The 17,404-nt window shown below is 34.3% G+C and overlaps 1 protein-coding gene across 2 annotated transcripts in view; it reads right to left on the bottom strand.

The window, feature by feature from the left end:
* CFAP299 (cilia and flagella associated protein 299) overlaps positions 1–17,404 on the bottom strand; it is a gene marked incomplete at its 5' end in the record, with an annotated part of 640,072 nt that overhangs the window by 349,576 nt on the left and 273,092 nt on the right. Inside the window, one exon of one of the 2 annotated variants that reach the window (XM_081232737.1) lies at positions 12,474–12,524. The exons of the other annotated variant lie outside the window; for it this stretch is intronic. Within the exon in view, the coding sequence (XP_081088863.1) occupies positions 12,474–12,524 (51 nt within the window). The remainder of the gene's footprint in view (positions 1–12,473; positions 12,525–17,404) is intronic. 2 annotated transcript variants of the gene reach the window in all.

Here is a 17,404-nt window from a genome sequence, read left to right as displayed (position 1 = left end):
TTCTGTGAGCTGTTCCAGTAAATTAACCAAACCCAAGGAAGGGGTCATGTGAACCACTGATTTATATAGTCAGTGGGTCAGAAGTACAGATAACAAACTGGACTTGTATTTGACATCTGAAGTGAAGAGTGGTCTTGTGTGACTGAGCCCTTTACCTATGTAATCTGATGCTATCTCCAAGTAGATAGGTCAGAATTAAGTCAAATTCTTGGACATGTACTGGTGTCTGTCTAAGAATTGCTCATTGGTGTGAGGAAGCCTATACACACATACACACACACACACACACACTCACACATGCTGGAATTGGGTCATCCTGGAATAATAAATTGGGTTCCCCAAAAAAGTAATAAGTATTACATATATAGATGTCACACTTCCTCTATTTTTAAAAAATAATTTTTATTATGAGTTTCACCAGTGCTTTAAATAAAAATTTTATTTCATTTCTGCTATTAGAAGGTACTTACTTTAAGCCCTTAACTAGTAGTTTGTTCTATTTATAATATAGTAAACCCTACTCTAACTACAATAAGTAAAAATCCACTTTTTATTAGCTATCTCCTCTTCAATTGAATTGGGAAAAATTGATATATATTTTTTTAGTTTATTAGTAATAAAAATCATGGAAATAATCAGAGTTCATGTGACTGATCTGGCTGCAAGACCCTTCAGAAAGAACTCCCTTCCTGCTACCTCAACTATTTTTATATGATTTTAGTTTGTGCTTCCATTTTATCTTCTAAGACTTCATCTATATTTACCTAATATGATTTCACCTCTAAATTACTTTTATATACCTCTAATTCTTTTCTAACACAGTAGAGGTCCTTAACTTTTTTGTATCCATGATACAATTTTGAATATAAGAATACTTGATCACAAACTTGAAAGACTTAATATTTAATTATTATCAAATTATGTATTTGCTTGGTTGTCCTTCAGTCCTGTGTCTGTTTAAGAAAAGCTGTTTACTCTCTTTACTTACATGCTCATGAGATAAAAATCTTACATGTTGCAGATAATACTTTTTTCTTTAAATATAACTTGACTTCATACAATACCTCCTACCACTTAATTCCAAGAGTAAACCTTGCTCGACCTCTTATTTTTTCTTCAAAAACCTGAAAGAGTAAAAGCTTATTCTTTCCAGGTTTGACCTTCCTTAATATAACCATAAGATGCTTATAGGTTAGAACAGATTCTTAACCCTTCATTGTAATTTTATATGTTTGGGGGCAGCCATAAGTGTAGGACTCACAAAAAAGAGCTACTTTGGCCTGGTTCCAGTCTTGACACCCAAAATGAATAGTTTACAGTTTACCTGGGAAGACACACAAACAAAACTTACATGAAAATAGAATATGATACAACATAATACAACACAATACTGTGATACTTGTTATAATTTTACGTGAGGTTAACTCTTAGACATCAGAGTTTGTATTAACCAATCAGAGGAAATAGCTCCCCTTTCCTGGAGAGGGTTAGTAACTAAGCAGTGGATAATTAAGGCTAATTACCAGCTCCCAAGCAGCTGAAGGAATGGCGTTGAGAGTAACCCCCAGACTGCTCTACTTTGAAGGAGATAGTGAGGGCCCAGATACCCACCCAACTAAACCTACTCTACTCCATGTGCACAAGCAATAATGTGGTTTTTTCAATAATGCCTTTCAGGTCTTGTAAAAGTTGCTGAGTGAAACAGGGGGGACAGAAATTAATTCTAAGCTAACATTTTTGAAAATACCAAGATGCATGCCCACCTAGGGTGAATCAGTGGTGTCAGTTTTCTATTCTAAAGTAGACACATTGCAGTTAGGCATTAAAGTATTCCTAAAGATTTACTTTGTAAAAAAGTTTGACTTCCAATAACCCATAATACTTTGTTATAAATAGATGGAGATATTAGAAAAAAGTAAACACATTGTTATTTACTTTGCACTTGTACAAGTTTGCTTCCATATCATTATTTACCTAGCCAATGAACAATGTTTGACCAGTAAATAGCCAATGATTTCTAAATTCTGCACTCTGTTTACAGTTCCCTAAGCTCAAATCAGGATTTCTAAAACTTAATACACTAATTTGTTCATCTTAGTAAATATTAGCAATTTCAGTTCTCAGTATTAGCCAAAAATTGACTACACAGAGAGAAGGAAAGAGTTAATGAAATAAAAATACAGAGATTTTCAAGTAAAGTATACTATTAAAATACAAATGAACTTTTAATACTCTTTACCATTGAGGAAATCCATAATAGAATATGGTATTTGAAATATAATCAGTTGATAAACATTTAAATATATCCATAAAGAAATGGGAAACTTGAGTCTATAGTTAAAAATAGTTCATAAAGTTTTGGTACAAGTGCAAGCAAAGGTGTCTTCTTCTTGTTGACATTAAAATCATGTTTTCCTCTTCTGATCAGAAAACATTTCAAAACATGTCAACGTCAAACAACATTTTAATAGCATGTGTATGCAATGCTTTTTCAAAACTTGTGGTAAATGGGACTAACTCATCTACTTTTTTATAGGCAGGGATAAGTAGAAATTTTATTATTTAGTTTTGAAGTAAAGATCTATTAATGCTGAAATCCAGGTAACTGACATTCAATGCAATAAGATAACACATTACTGAAGTATAGTTGAGTTACAATATTACATTAGTTTCAGGTGTACAGCATAGTGATTCAGTATTTTTACAGACTATGTTCCATTAAAACTTATTACAAGATAATGGCCATAATTCCCTGTGCTATGCAATATATCCTTGTTGCTCACTTATTTTATAGATAGTAGTTTGTATCTCTTAATCCCAAACCCCTAATTTGCCCCTAACATTTAAATTTGACTTGCAACCACATTTAAAAAGAGCCACATTGCCAGAAATTGACAGCATTTATTCTTACAAAAAAAAAAAAAAAAAAAAAGCATTGTCCCATATTACCTAACTTCTCTGTCAAACAAACCACATGAACTTTGCCTCCTAACCTTTCAGGAGTGCAGCTAGGCTTCCAAGGACACAGTGACACATGCTTTTCCAGCAGAACACCTGGCCCCAGTTCTTCCCCATCACCCACATCAAATCAGAGCCATCTTCTCTAATTAGAGTATCTGTGATATCTGCTACAACAAGATCTCCTTTTTCAGAAGTGCCTTTAATTTAGAGAAGATGCCTCCCCACTGCCATGTACCTCTGTCATCTGTATTAAATATAGAGCTACAGGGACCTGGTCACTATTAGTCATACAAATGCACTTCCTAGGACACTTTCTGTCAGGAACACCCTATGTGTTTTGAATCACCCCTTGAGACGAAATATTCTAAGATAGCAGTTAATTTTAATCAAAACTCTTCTCATTAAGATAGGAAAAATACCATAATTTCAGTGTAACCTTACATTAACAATCTGTTGGGGTAAACCTGACTTGTAAATGGATGATTTGTTATATATACGGAGAGAAAAAATGGAATACAGATTACAAATGTACTTAACAAATAAGACGGGCTCATGAATAATAGCATCAATTAACAAAACCTAATTCCATACTAATTGGGAAACAACAGTAATAACTTAAAATAATTGGAGAGAATGAATCAAATATGTTCCAGCCTGCTTTTTTTGGCAAAGGAATAGGAAGAGCATGGCCAACAGTGTTCAGAGTTATAAACCAAAGACAGACATTTGTTTTCCCCATCACTTCTGTCTCAGTTAACAGGGTTTTGGGCAAGCATTAACTTTGTAGGTGTAGACGGATTGTAAAATGCAGTCAGTGCAAAACACCACCATCGTATGTGCAAAGGGAAATGATGTTGAACTGAAAGACAGCGGTTCTCAGATTTAAGTGCCTAAGCCCCAGTCCCTGATGACCTAATTCAGCTTTCTACAAAGAGGAACATAGGTGATTCTCATGGAGGTGACCTGTGGATTGCATTTTGTAAAATACTGCTACATGGTAGGGGTGCATATCAGTAAAACATAAAAGCCAGCTGAAATGGGGCAGGAGACAAGTGCTTCTGTTTATCCTGATTGGCATTATGTATGTGACCAAGTTTTGGGGAAAGAGTGAAGGAAATAATGTAATTTGGGATTATAATGAATTGAGTTTAAGGAACTGAGTTATTTAAATTTATTTGAGACACCCGAGGGGTCACATCAGTTTCAGAGTTAAATGATTCAGGCAATGACAATAAAAATATGTAAAATAATGTACTAATTATCTTTAGAAAATGAGAGGTTCCACAAAAGACATTATACCAATGACTTCAAAGCTCTGTATATTTTAACCATTTCTATGAATCTCCCTAAAATGAATTCTCTACTTCTTGCTCTGACAAACACACTAGACAACATTTAAACTCACTGTATAGGTGACATGTCAGCCTTCTGACTTTTCCCCACTGGTTGAAGGTAAAATATCCTGAGTTAATATCCCAATTCTGTTGCTTATTATCCTTGAGGAAAATTGGATGCCTTATGCCTTAGCCTACTTATTCGTGAGATAGTAATGTACCTCATGTACTTATTTGTGAAATAAGTAATGTACCTCATGTAAGGTTGTGAGCATTAAATGTAAAAGAGACTAATAAAATGTCTAGCACGTCATTGTTATTTTCCTTTCTCTCCTTCCTGTTACTTTTTACTTTCTCACTATGGTACTTAATTGCTTTGTTTTGGTGCTTCTTATCTTCTAAAGGTGAATAAAACAGAAAAACAAGCTTCTTAAGAACCATGCGTTAAATGGAAGAAGACTTGGAGTGATAGCCCAAGGCCACAATATTAGGGTTTGGGGTGTTCAGAGGCATTTTGCACCTAATTGAGAGGAATGTTCAAAAGCTATTTAAGTGGAAATAGTATTAGAACACTTTAAACCACAGAAAATTATTTAGTATAAGGATTATCTGGGTAAAGAACTAGGAATAACTCAATTTTCACAAATCACTTATATAGATAAAGAGATTCACAAAACGCAATACATTTTTTTGGAAGTCCTAGCCATGGCAATCAGAAAAGAAAAAGAAATAAAAGGAATCCAATTGGAAAAGAAGAAGTAAAACTGTCACTGTTGGCAGATGACATGATACTGTATACAGAAAATCCTACATATGCTACCAGAAAACTACTAGAGCTCATCAATGAATTCAGTAATATTGCAGGACACAAAATTAATACATGGAAATCTGTTGCATTTCTATACACTAACAATGAAAGACAATAAAAATAAATTAAGGAAACAATCACATTTACCATAGCACCAAAAAGAATAAGATACCTAGGAATAAACCTACATTAGGAGACAAAAGCCCTGTACTCAGAAAACTATAAGATACTGATGAAAGAAATCAAAGATGACACAAACGGATGGAGAGATATACCATGTCCCTGGATTTGAAGAATCAATATTGTGAAAATGACTATACTACCCAAAGCAATCTACAGATTCAATGCAATCCCTATCAAATTACCAATGGTTTTATTTTGTAGATCTAGAACAAAAAAATCTTAAAATTTGTGTGGAAACACAAAAGACCCCAAAGAGCCACAACAACCATGAGAAAGAAAAATGAAGCTGGAGAAATCAGGCTCCCTGACTTCAGACTATACTATAAAACTACACTAATCAAAACAGTATGGTCCTGGCACAAAGACAGATTTATAGATCAATGGAACAGGATAGAAATCCCAGAAGTAAACCCACATACTTATGGTCAACTAATCTACAAAGGAGGCAAGAATATACAATGGAGAAAAGACAGTCTCTTCATTAGTGGTGCTGGAAAAACTGGACTGCACATGTAAAATAATGAAATTAGAACATTCTTTAATACCATACACAAAAATAAACTCAAAATGGATTAAAGATCTAAACGTAAGACCGGATACTATAAAACTCTTAGAGGAAAACATAGGCAGAACATTCTTTGACATAAATCGCAGCAATGCCTTTTGGGATCCACCTCCTAGAGTAGTGAAAATAAAATCAAAAATAAACAAATGGGACTAATTAAACTTAAAAGCTTTTGCACAGCAAAGGAAACCATAAACAAAATGAAAAGACAACCTACAGAATGGGAGAAAATATTTGCAAATGAAGCACCCAACAAGGGATTAACCTCCAAAATATAAAAACAGTTCGTGCAGCTCTATATCAAAACAAGAAACAACACAATTAAAAAAAGTGAGCAGAAATCTAAATAGACATTTCTCCAAAGAAGACTTACAAATGGCCAAAAAGCACATGAAAAGATGTTCAACATTGCAAATTATTAGAGAAATGCAAATCAAAACTACTATGAGGTATCACCTCACATGGGTCAGAATGGCCATCATCAAAAAGTCTACAAACAATAAATGCTGGAGAGCATGTGGAGAAAAGGGAACCCTCCTACACTATTGGTGGGAATGTAAATTGGTACAGCCACTATCAAGAACAGTATATAGGTTCCTTAAAAAAATAAAAATAGAGCTACCATATGATCCAGAAATCCCACTCCTGGGCATATATCCGGAGAAAACCATAATTCAAAAAGATACATGCACCACAGTGTTCATTGCAGCACTATTTACAATAGCCAACACATGGAAGCAACCTACGGATAAACAGAAGCAATTGACAGATGAGTGGATAAAAAAGATGCAGTACATATATACAATGGAGTATTACTCAGCCATAAAAAAGAATGAAATAATGCCATTTGCAGCAACATGTATGGACCTAGAGATTACCATACTAACTGAAGCAAGTCAGAAAGAAAAAGACAAATATCATATGCTATCACTTATATGTGGAATCTAGAAAAATTATACAAATGAACTTATTTACAAAACAGAAATAGACTCACAGACTTAGAAAACAAACTTATGGTTACTGAAGGGGAAACATCGGAGGGAGGGATAAATTAGGAGTTTGGGATTAACATGTATATGCTACTTATATAAAATAGATAATCAACAAGGGCCTACTGAATAGCACAAGGAACTCTACTCAATATTCTGTAATAACCTATATGGGAAAATAATCTGAAAGAGAATAGATACATGTATATGTATAACTGAATCATTTTGCTGTACACCTGAAATTAACACAATATTGTAAATCAGCTGTACTCCAATAGAGATTAAAAATTTAAAGAAGAATCAAAAAAAATCACATTAAAAAATAGTAATTCATTTTTAGCCTTATATGTGGTTGAGGTTGTTTCTATAAAGAGGATATTAGTTGATAAAGCTTCAAATAGATACTTCAGACGTTTTCTCATCAGACTCTGATGTAATCATTTCCAGACAAATTAAATTTGCATTGTGCTTTTGACATAATTTTTTTTAGTTTAGTAACACGCTGAGTCAACCCACCCTTTTCACTAAGTTTTAGGCTCTGTTTTTTTAGTTTACTGTGTTTTTTTTTCTCCTTAGGGGAAATAAGAAAATGGACAACACAGGGTAAGTAACAACGTACAGAGACAGAAGAATTATATATTTCTTTGGTGTTCTGAAAAAAATAAAATTCAATTTTTTTGCTAATAATTGTGGTGGATAATGGTATTCATGTCTTCTCCACAGTATCACTAACCTAAGAACAACTGGCACATACTTTCTCCTTGAGGGATAACAACAACTACAACAAAAACTCTTTACAGTATGACCATTATCAGTGATTTGTGAAGTTCACACAATACTCATTCATTTACCTAGTTGAGTTTTAGGAAATTGACCCAAACTTTTCTCTCACCCTCAGGTACATCAGACCAAATAGATTTGTATTTCAAGAATTCTCTACCTGGGACAGTGTATGGAGTTCATGGTATGGACAATAATGACACAGTTCAGTTTTTCTCATTGCTTAGATCCAGACCTACCATAGAGAGTGGTAGCACTACAAGTAATGTATTCAGTCTCCCGGCCTCCCTTTCATCCTTCAGTAAATGAGGAGTTAAGAGACCAAGTCCTCAGAACTTTCAAGAGAACTCAAGAGAGTTTGCTCAATGGAGTTCAAATATCAGGCTGAAAGCAAGTTGCAGTTTTGACTTGAACCCTGCTTCCTACTAAAGTCTCAACCCAGGTGTGACCTGCATTTGATAAAACATTAACTTTGTTCTCTATGTAAATAAAATGGTGGCTGTCCAGGTGCACCTGCTGTATGGTATTACAGGCAAACACAAAGTTATCAGAGGGTAAGGTAGAAAAAATAAACAGAACAAGTGTGCTAAGGGACACATTTAGATTGCCGTTGTAGATTATGTATACAGTTAAATCTTTCTGTCAAATAAGCTTAATGCAGTTACTGAATATAACGTATAGCTCACATGGAAGCTAATTTCCTCAAGGTTCCCCGATTTAGGGGAATTTTTTTAAACCATCTTACGTGAGAATGTTTTAAATTCTCTCAACAATTACATAACTGGAAGGTATTGAAAAGTACTGTGGAGAAAAGAAAAAAGTGTTGCTAACTGAATTGGAATAAGCTATGTTTCCTTTTAATATATTTTGTGAAATGACAATGATAGAGAGTACTGGGCACATTTATTACTGACAGGTGTAATTTCACCCCTACTTGAAAGGCCATGACTTTAAAAGGAGATGAAAGCCTCCAGCTGATGAATGAGGGAAGAAAAGTCTGACAGGAATAACACGACTGTCTCAAGGGAATTGAGTCATGTGGTCCTGCGGTTTACCATTTGGCCATGAAGTTACAAAGATTTACAGTGTGCTCTGAAGGGGTTTGGAACCCGTTTATTTGCATTTACTTCTGGAGAGCTGATAGAACAACTTAGTGAACCTACAAACAGTGTGACCAGCTCATCCTGCAGCTGATAATGACATAATGCTTATAGGCCACCCAGAGCAATTGAACCATTACTGATGAAACCCTCCTGCCAGCAAGTTTCTGGGCTAATCACAAGATTTAAGACAGGGACCTGGGTATAAAAAGTCTTTATAATTATCACTGAACACAAACCATGGGTTTACACTTAGAAAGGATCTTATGTCACTTTTTTAGATTGTATAGTATTGAGAATAAGGTCCCAAAGGACTTTTTAGCTTTAAGTCCATTCTGATAAAAGGTCTTTAAATCATATTGATTAATTAAACCAACATACTATTATCATTAAGGCACTGGGCTTAGCAACAGTGAGTTTAAGAAAAATTTTAAATGTGGAGAGAAGATGTAAGAGCAAATTACTATAATATAAGGGAGTATGTAATGAGTGTCACAGGAAAGACATGGGATAGAATGGGAGACAAAAACAAGAAGTGGCTATTTCTCTTTAGATATCAAATTAGCATACCATTTTGTTAGAATTTACTCTTTGGGGAGAACAATAATTGCAAACCATATATCTGATAAGAAGTTCATACACAAATTATATGAGGAGCTCACGCAACTCAACAGCAAAAAAACAAATAATCCTGTTAAAAAAATGTGCAAACAATCTGAAGAGACACTTTTTAAAGCAAACATACAAATGGCAAACAGGTATATGAAAAGGTGCTGAACATCACTAACCATCAGGAAATGCAAATCAAAACCACAAAAGAGATCACCTCACCCCTGTTCATATGGCTATTATCAAAAAGTTAAGAGATAAGTGTTGAAGAGGATATGGAGAAAAGGGAACTCTTCTATGCTGCTGATGGGAATGCAGTATATATAAATATATATATTATTCAGCCATAAAATTATAATTATGAAATATTATTAAGCCATAAAATAGAAGGAAATTCTGCCATGTGCAAAAATAAGGATGAACCCTGGGAACATTACACTAAAAGAAATGAACCAGACACAGAAAAACAAGTACTGTATGATCTCAGTTATATGTGAAATCCTAATTAAAATAGCCAGACTCAGAGAAGCAAAGAGTAGAATCGTGGTTGCTAGGGGCTGTGGAGTGGGGGAGTGAGAGAGGAATGGGGAGATATTAGTCATAGAGTATAAGACAAATAGTTATAAGATGAATAGATTCTGGGGATCTAATGTACAGCATGATGACTATAGTTGACAATACTGTATAGTACACTTGAAATTTGCTATGATAATAGATCTTGTGCTCTCATCAAAAAATGTATGTGAGGTGATGGACATGGTAATTAGCTTGATTGTGTTAATGATTTCATAATATATATGTAGCTCAAATCATCATATTTTACATTTAAATAGATATGATTTTTATTTGTCAATTATATCTCAATAAAGCTGGAAAAAAAATTGCTCTCTTTTCCTTAAATGTGCATCTTTTTACTACTTCGGCACTATGTCCAGTTGGGGTGGACTGGGGGTTCAGATGAATTCAGGGGTACTCATTCCCATGAAACCAGTGTAATGTCTTCTGTGAACAGAGAGCAGACCCTCATTTCCCTCTGCATCTTGCTGATGTTATTTATTTTTATTAGAGCTTCTATTAAATTAAAGAAGTTAATGTGATCAGAAAGAGGCACTACAAAGGGTAACTGAAATCTCTTCAATTAATAAATTAGAACTATCTCATAAAATATAAAGATTAAATAAATATGCAAATTACCTGAAAATCCACAGATATTAATGAGTATTATTCTGCCTTTTGTAAAGTTTCAAGAAACTTCCCATGGGTAAAATGTTGGCTGGATATGATTCAAAGAAGGAAATAACTACTAAAATGCATTTGGTTTGTTCAAAGACATTTAGAATTTTTGGCTTCTTTTCACTTTATCATTTTGAGGGTCATTTATGAACTATTAAAACAAAATCATTATTTTACCAGACAAAAATCCACTATTGGGCACAGAGATGTGGTCACCAAAAGTCACAGAATGTAGCATACAAACAGGCAAATATATAGGCGGTTAGGTACCACTGAAAAGTTACCAAAACATACTGTTATACATAAAACAGAAATTATAAAAAATTTCACCAATGTCATATAAACAAAAGACAGGGGAAGTTGTAAACATTCAAAGCACCATTAAAAAATCATCAGACCACTCCTTGATATTTACCCAAAGAACTGAATGCTTACATCCACAGAAAAACCTTCACACAGATGCTTGCAGCAGCTTTATTCACAACTACTAAAACTTGGAAGCCACAGAGATATCCTCCGGTAGGTAAATGGATAAATGACCTGTGGGATATTAGTCCGTACTAAAAAGAAATGAGCTATCAAGCCATGAAAAGATGTGGAAGAAACTTAAATGCATAATGTTAAGTGAAAAAAGCCAATCTGAAAAGGCTGCATACTATATAATACCAACTCTATGACATTCTGGAAGAGGCAAAACTATGGAGACAGTATATAAAGATCAGTAGTTGCCAGAGGCTGGGGGCCAGTGGGGAGTGATGGAGAGGCAGAGAACAGAGGATTTTTAGAAACCCATAGAACGCACACCACCAAGAGTTAACTATAATGCAAAGTATGGACTTTGGGTGATCACAGTGTGTCAATGAGGTTCATCAATTGTAACAAATGAACCACTTTGTTGAGGGATATTGATAATGGGGAGGGCCATGCATGTGTGGAGGAAGGGGACATATGGGGAGAAAGTGATAACTATGAATATTATTCAGATTTCATTATAAAATTTTGTTAGTATAAATAATTATAGACAAGGCAAGAGTCCTACTGATTTATAAAGTCATGTTATTTAACAACATGTAAACTTTTTTTCCCCCCAAAACAACCTTAAGTTTCTGGATATAGTAAGGTGCTCAAATAGCAAATAGTAGAGTTATACAAAAAGCCCTCAGAAACTTTTCCAAGAAATTCATCCCTAGATTTCTTTATATTGAGTTATAAGCCCTAATTTAAAAGTCTCACACACTTTGTGAGCCTCAAACAATTGAAATAAACTTAAATGTAGGTAATCCCAAATCATTTGTAGAATTAAATTTTATCATGAAATATTTTCACACAACGTTTCCTTATTTTCACCTCCTTTTAATCATCCACTCCCTCTCAACCTCTCGCTCTTTCTTTCTCTCTCTCTTTCTGCATATATGCCCACAGATGCACACACACACACACACACACTGTTAGCTTTACTCAGTTGTATATAAGAATTCTAACCCTTTTCTGACCCTCAGCATGATTATTCTAACTCTCTATTATTCCTCATTAAACCTCCTGGCTTCATCCCATTAGGTAACACCTGCTTTCTATCAATGCCAAGAAAGACAGGTTCTTTAAATAAACTTTCTTTACAAAATAAGAATAAAAATGTAGGAGTTGTATGGATCTTTAAAAAGTAGAAATCTAGGTTCTTTTATTACATCCAAAATGAGTTTTTCTATATGAAAGCCCTCCATTTACTTCATGAAAATTGTGGAAAACAACATCTGTGTATTGCAATAAAAGCACTACTTGTAACTGCCATTCATCAAGCCAGTGAGTAATCTGGAAAACGGTAGCAGTAGAACTTGGAGTGTAGTATATGTAGGATGAAGGCAAAATGTTTTTCTAACTTGTAAAGGAAACTTTTCCACGATCACTACTTTCTGCCAGTTGCTTCTTCAAGGTATAAGCAGCATCAGCCTCCTGTTGATTTAACTCCAATGAATTGAGAGGAAATCCAAATGAGGCATGTTCCATAGGTTAACAAATGGTCCTATTAGAGTATAATTTGAATCCCACTTTCTGTTATTGTTGGTATCAGTCATCAATCAGGCATATTGATAATATGAGAATATTGATAAGTAAAATGAACAAAAAATGTGCAACCTGCTATTAATCATTTAAATATTTCATTTACTTTCCTTTCAAGAACCCACTTTCCATTGTTGGTGAAAACAGACATATGGCCCAAAAAAGGAGAGTGAAACAGAAAAAGCAAGAAGCTTATAAATTGAATAATCTACTTCCTAATTTTTTAGGTTTAACAACACTTATGAATGATATTAAATTTAAGATGGTTCATTTGTGAATGTGAATGTCTCTATGCATTATAATTATATTTTGTATGTATATAGAGACATAGAAATATAGATAAAGAGTTATATAATTATAATGTAGTAGATTCAAAAAGAAATTTTAGCTAGGAAATGTTTTATAAATGTCTCCACTACATTACATTCTAATCTAAAATAAAAATAAGCAAAACTACCTCATATAACCTTCATACTCTTATGTTACATGAGCTTTGAGTCCAGTGCAATTTTCAAGTGGTCCCTCTATGATGGATTCATGATCATAATTATATTCCTATTCCCACAGCGTTAGGAATAGAAAGCAGATATTTCACCTTTACAGTGTTACCTTTCCCAGTTCTCTTTGCACCACTTTATGGAAAAACAAGTCCTCCAAACAATCCTTCTCGTTCTGGACCTTCCAACACTCATAGCTTTCACTCTGCAGTCAGAAACCAAGCTATGGTCAACTCCTCTGGTTTGCTGAAAAATGTCCCAGTGTTTCCTGATTCTAGTCAGAAAATACTGAGATTCTTATATCTGTGAGTTTTTTTTTCTTTCTTACCATTCATTTTTACCTATTTCTCCCATATTTACAGCTCTAACTCCTGGCATCATCAACCTTCTCATCTCCCTCCTCTCCTCTCTCCCTCCATCACTCTTTCCCTTCCTTCTTTTCTTTCTCTCTCTCTATTTTTCCCTCTCTGTGTCTACTTCTCCCTATCTCTGTCTCCCTCTCTCTAATTCTTTCCTCCCCGCCACCTTTATTGCTTTTAACAAATGCTGAACACCCAGACATCCTCATGTAGAGAATACACTGACAAACAAGACACACATGGTCTCGATCCTTATGGCGCTTCTTGCTTCTGATCTAAGGAGACAGACATTGAAGGAAAATGCAAGTGTGATGAAGAAGTTTAGGGTATGACAGGACCATACAATAAAAATATTTAACATTCTATTTCTTATATGCTTTCTGAGGAAGTAAGAGTCAAGTTGGCCTCTGAAAGATATAAAAATTACATAATATTTTAAAAGTATGCAAATACAAAGATATAAAGCATAGTAGAAAACTTGTAAGTAAAGGCAATCATAATCTTGTCTGAAAGGTCCCTCTTCTTCTTCACTTAGGTAAAGGAAACTGTCCCCAAGAGACTAGTCTTCTTTACTTCTTTCCCTCCCTTTCTACCTCCTTCCCTCCCTTCCTTCTACAAATATTTTTGAATGCATATTGTGTTCCAAACACAAGAAATAACAAATAACCATTATCAAAATTATTTAACAATTATTATCACAATTTAAATGCACAAATACCCTGCTACAAGTTTATTTTACAGAAACTCAGTTAAGATAAGGATATTTGTTAGTTCTGTAACAGCAAAAGGTAAAAAGAAAAAAAATTAAATGCTATCATTTGTAGTATGGATTAAAAAATTATGGCATATACACACAATGAAATATTATGCAGCTTTTAAAAAGATTGAGGTAGATCTATATGACCTAATATCACAAGCTAATTCACATATATTGCTATGTGGAAAGAGCCAGCTACAGAAGAGTATATACAGTATAATCTCATTAGACTATATATGGAAAAGGATTTCCAAATCTATATCTGTAATTCCACTTACAAGTGTATTTATAATTCTATATATGTCTATAACTATTGGGTTTGCCAAAAAATTAGTTTGGGTTTTTCCATAACATCTTATGGAAAAACCCAAACTAACTTTTTGGCCAACCCAATATATACCTATTTCTATAGTGATGGCCATACATCTTTGTACATCCATAGAAATTTTCTGGAAAGATTTACCAGATACTGTTAGTTGCAGAAGGAGTAGTGAGATTGGAAAATGGGACTTTCACTTTTAAAATTTATACCATTGTTAAGACTTATTTACTTGCTAACACATTTATTTATTTATTGTTTTTTAATTTATTCATTAGGTAGAATAGTTGGGAGCTTCACTGACTTTTCTTTCAACAGGTGGAGTGGCCCCTCCTAGAATTACAAAAGAAAGGCAATTTGGCTCCTGTTGCCCTAAGAGGACTTGTGTGGACTGGCTAGAGCTGTCCTTCCCTGGAAGCAGGGATGTTGCCCATGAAACACACAAAACAATGCAGCATGACTAACTTTAGTTTAAGTACTCAATATATTAAAATTTTGAAAAGTGTCCTTAAAAATGATAGATAACAATAGGTGAATCTGGGTAAAATGTATACAGATGCTGTCTATATTATTCTTGTGTCTTTTCTATAGTTTAAAATTATTTCTCAAGAAAAAGATTCAAAAACAAAAAAAGAAAGTTGGCATAATGAAGCGTTATCAAGTAGGTGACAAAACAAACTGTTTTTGGTTTTCTATAAAAACAAATAAATGTCCTCATTTCATTTGTAGGTTATGTTTAGAGCCAGAATGAAATATCACAAGCAAAAACTATTCTTGAAAGAACATTCCTAACATTTGTTTCTATTTCTTTTATTTAAAAGGTAATGTAGTAAATCAGTAGGAGTATTTCATAATGTTATTTCCTCTTGGCTATATAATCTAGTTTTTCAGTTTTCCAGTCTGTATCTAGAGTTAGATGTATTAGTGTAACTTCTTTTATGTTTAAGGAAAAATTATTATTATGGAAACACATTAGGAAAATCATTTTGGTATTTTTCTTCTCCCATTAGGCCACTTTTTACCCTTGGAAAATAAAGTCACAGACATACTTATTAAGCATTTGGTCGAAAAGTAAATGTTGATCAAAAGAGAATATATTTGTACAGAAGTATCTCTTCAATGAAAATCATCTAACTCCCACTTTTTAAAATATGAGTAAATTATCTTAACATGACCTCAAGTAGGATACAAATAACAATTTCTCTTTTCATTGAGGTATGAATTTTACATAACTCAGCCATGAAAAATGGAGCTTTAAGTTTTTTTTCTGTATAACTGAACTTACCTCGTGAGTCCCCATTTCAACTGGTGGAAAAATATGTAATTGTGCCAGTGTAAAATAAACTCAGTTACTTTAAACACACTTTTTCTGAGAAAAATATTCTGATGGCTCAGAATTCTCCTCCTCCCTGTTCTCTTTTTGATCCTCCCAGGGTTAAATTTTTCCTCCTGGTATCACACTGGCCTCGTGGGACACATCCAATCCAAGGTCACTGACATCTACCCATTCTGCCTTTCTGATGTGATGTGCAATTCATACTTTTGTACGACTCATACTTTGATTATTGATTGTTTTCCTGTGTTCACCTTGAAACATGGGTGTCCCCCTTTGCTTCCTAGTTGCCAGTCATGGGCAAACACCACCAACACTTTACAGTGCAGATAGAACATGGGGGTTATCAAGAGAAAACTGACAAGCAGAGAAGCAGTAGAACACACAACATTCCCAGCCCTCAACTCTCATCATCCACTGCTCATATCCATGTGCACACGGCCAATGTTCCAGCAGAGAGGAAGTTCGCATCAGTAATACCCCACATATTTGTAAGGCTAAGGGTCAGGGAAATCTATGGGATCTGTATCAGTAGAAACCTCCTCATCAGGGGATGGCCCTGTTAGAAAGGTGTTGCCTCTGGACCCCAGTGACTGTTCTTCTGTTGAACTAACTTACACCTTCTGAGCCAGTTCTCTGCTAAGCAACCAAGAGAGGAAAAGAGGTTAGTCACCAGGGCTGCTGGATTTGTCTCTCATCAACCTAAATCTAATGATTAATTACTTTTTATATTTAAATTTTTATCCTGGAATTCTCTGGCAGAAGGCAAAGATCTGATATTTGGTCTTCTCACTTAGTAGTTTCAATAATTTTTCATTTAGTTCTCTTGAACTTTGAAAAAAAAATGACATCATCATCCACTATTGATTCTTTGATTCTTCCTTTCCATGTTTACATATATGTTTTTTATTTCATTAGGTTATTTCTTAAGCTAGAGCCTTTAGGATAATGATAATCTTACACAACTGCAGTGACTGCCAACATTCTTGCCAGGTAGTCCAACTTTAACAGGCCTGCATCTAGTGTTTCATCCCTGCATTCTCCTCATCTACACTTACTTGGAACCTCTTGATTTTTAAGAAAACTGCCTGTTCTACCTCTTACTCCTCCCTACAGAAATGGACAAGTTAGTAATCCTTGCTTCGCTCAACTAGGTAGAGCTAAAAAAGCTGTAACTGTGAAGTGGTGTAGTGATCCTAGGTAAACGTAAACTCCACTCTGTAGAGCGAACTTTCCCTTTAGGCTAGTTGCTCCAAAATCTATCCTGAGAAAAAGAATAGCAATGGCAAGCCCATTTGCTTTCATCCTAAGCCACCCATTCAATATATATTTATTTATCTGTTTGAAGATCAATATCATTTTCCCATTCTGTCTGATTTTAGGATCTTCTCTAAATCAAATCCAAATTTAGGTAAGGAACAGAGAAATCATATATAATGTCCACAAACTCCAACAGTATTTATTGTTTATTTACTCATACCACTTACATCTCAAAATGCACAAACTATGGTATATTTTC

Source organism: Mesoplodon bidens (assembly GCF_964165515.1).
Source record: "Mesoplodon bidens genome assembly, chromosome: 1".
Taxonomy (NCBI): Eukaryota; Metazoa; Chordata; class Mammalia; order Artiodactyla; family Ziphiidae; genus Mesoplodon; species Mesoplodon bidens.
The sequence above is the reverse complement of the archived record's forward strand: the minus strand, read 5'-3'. Positions and strand labels throughout refer to the sequence as shown.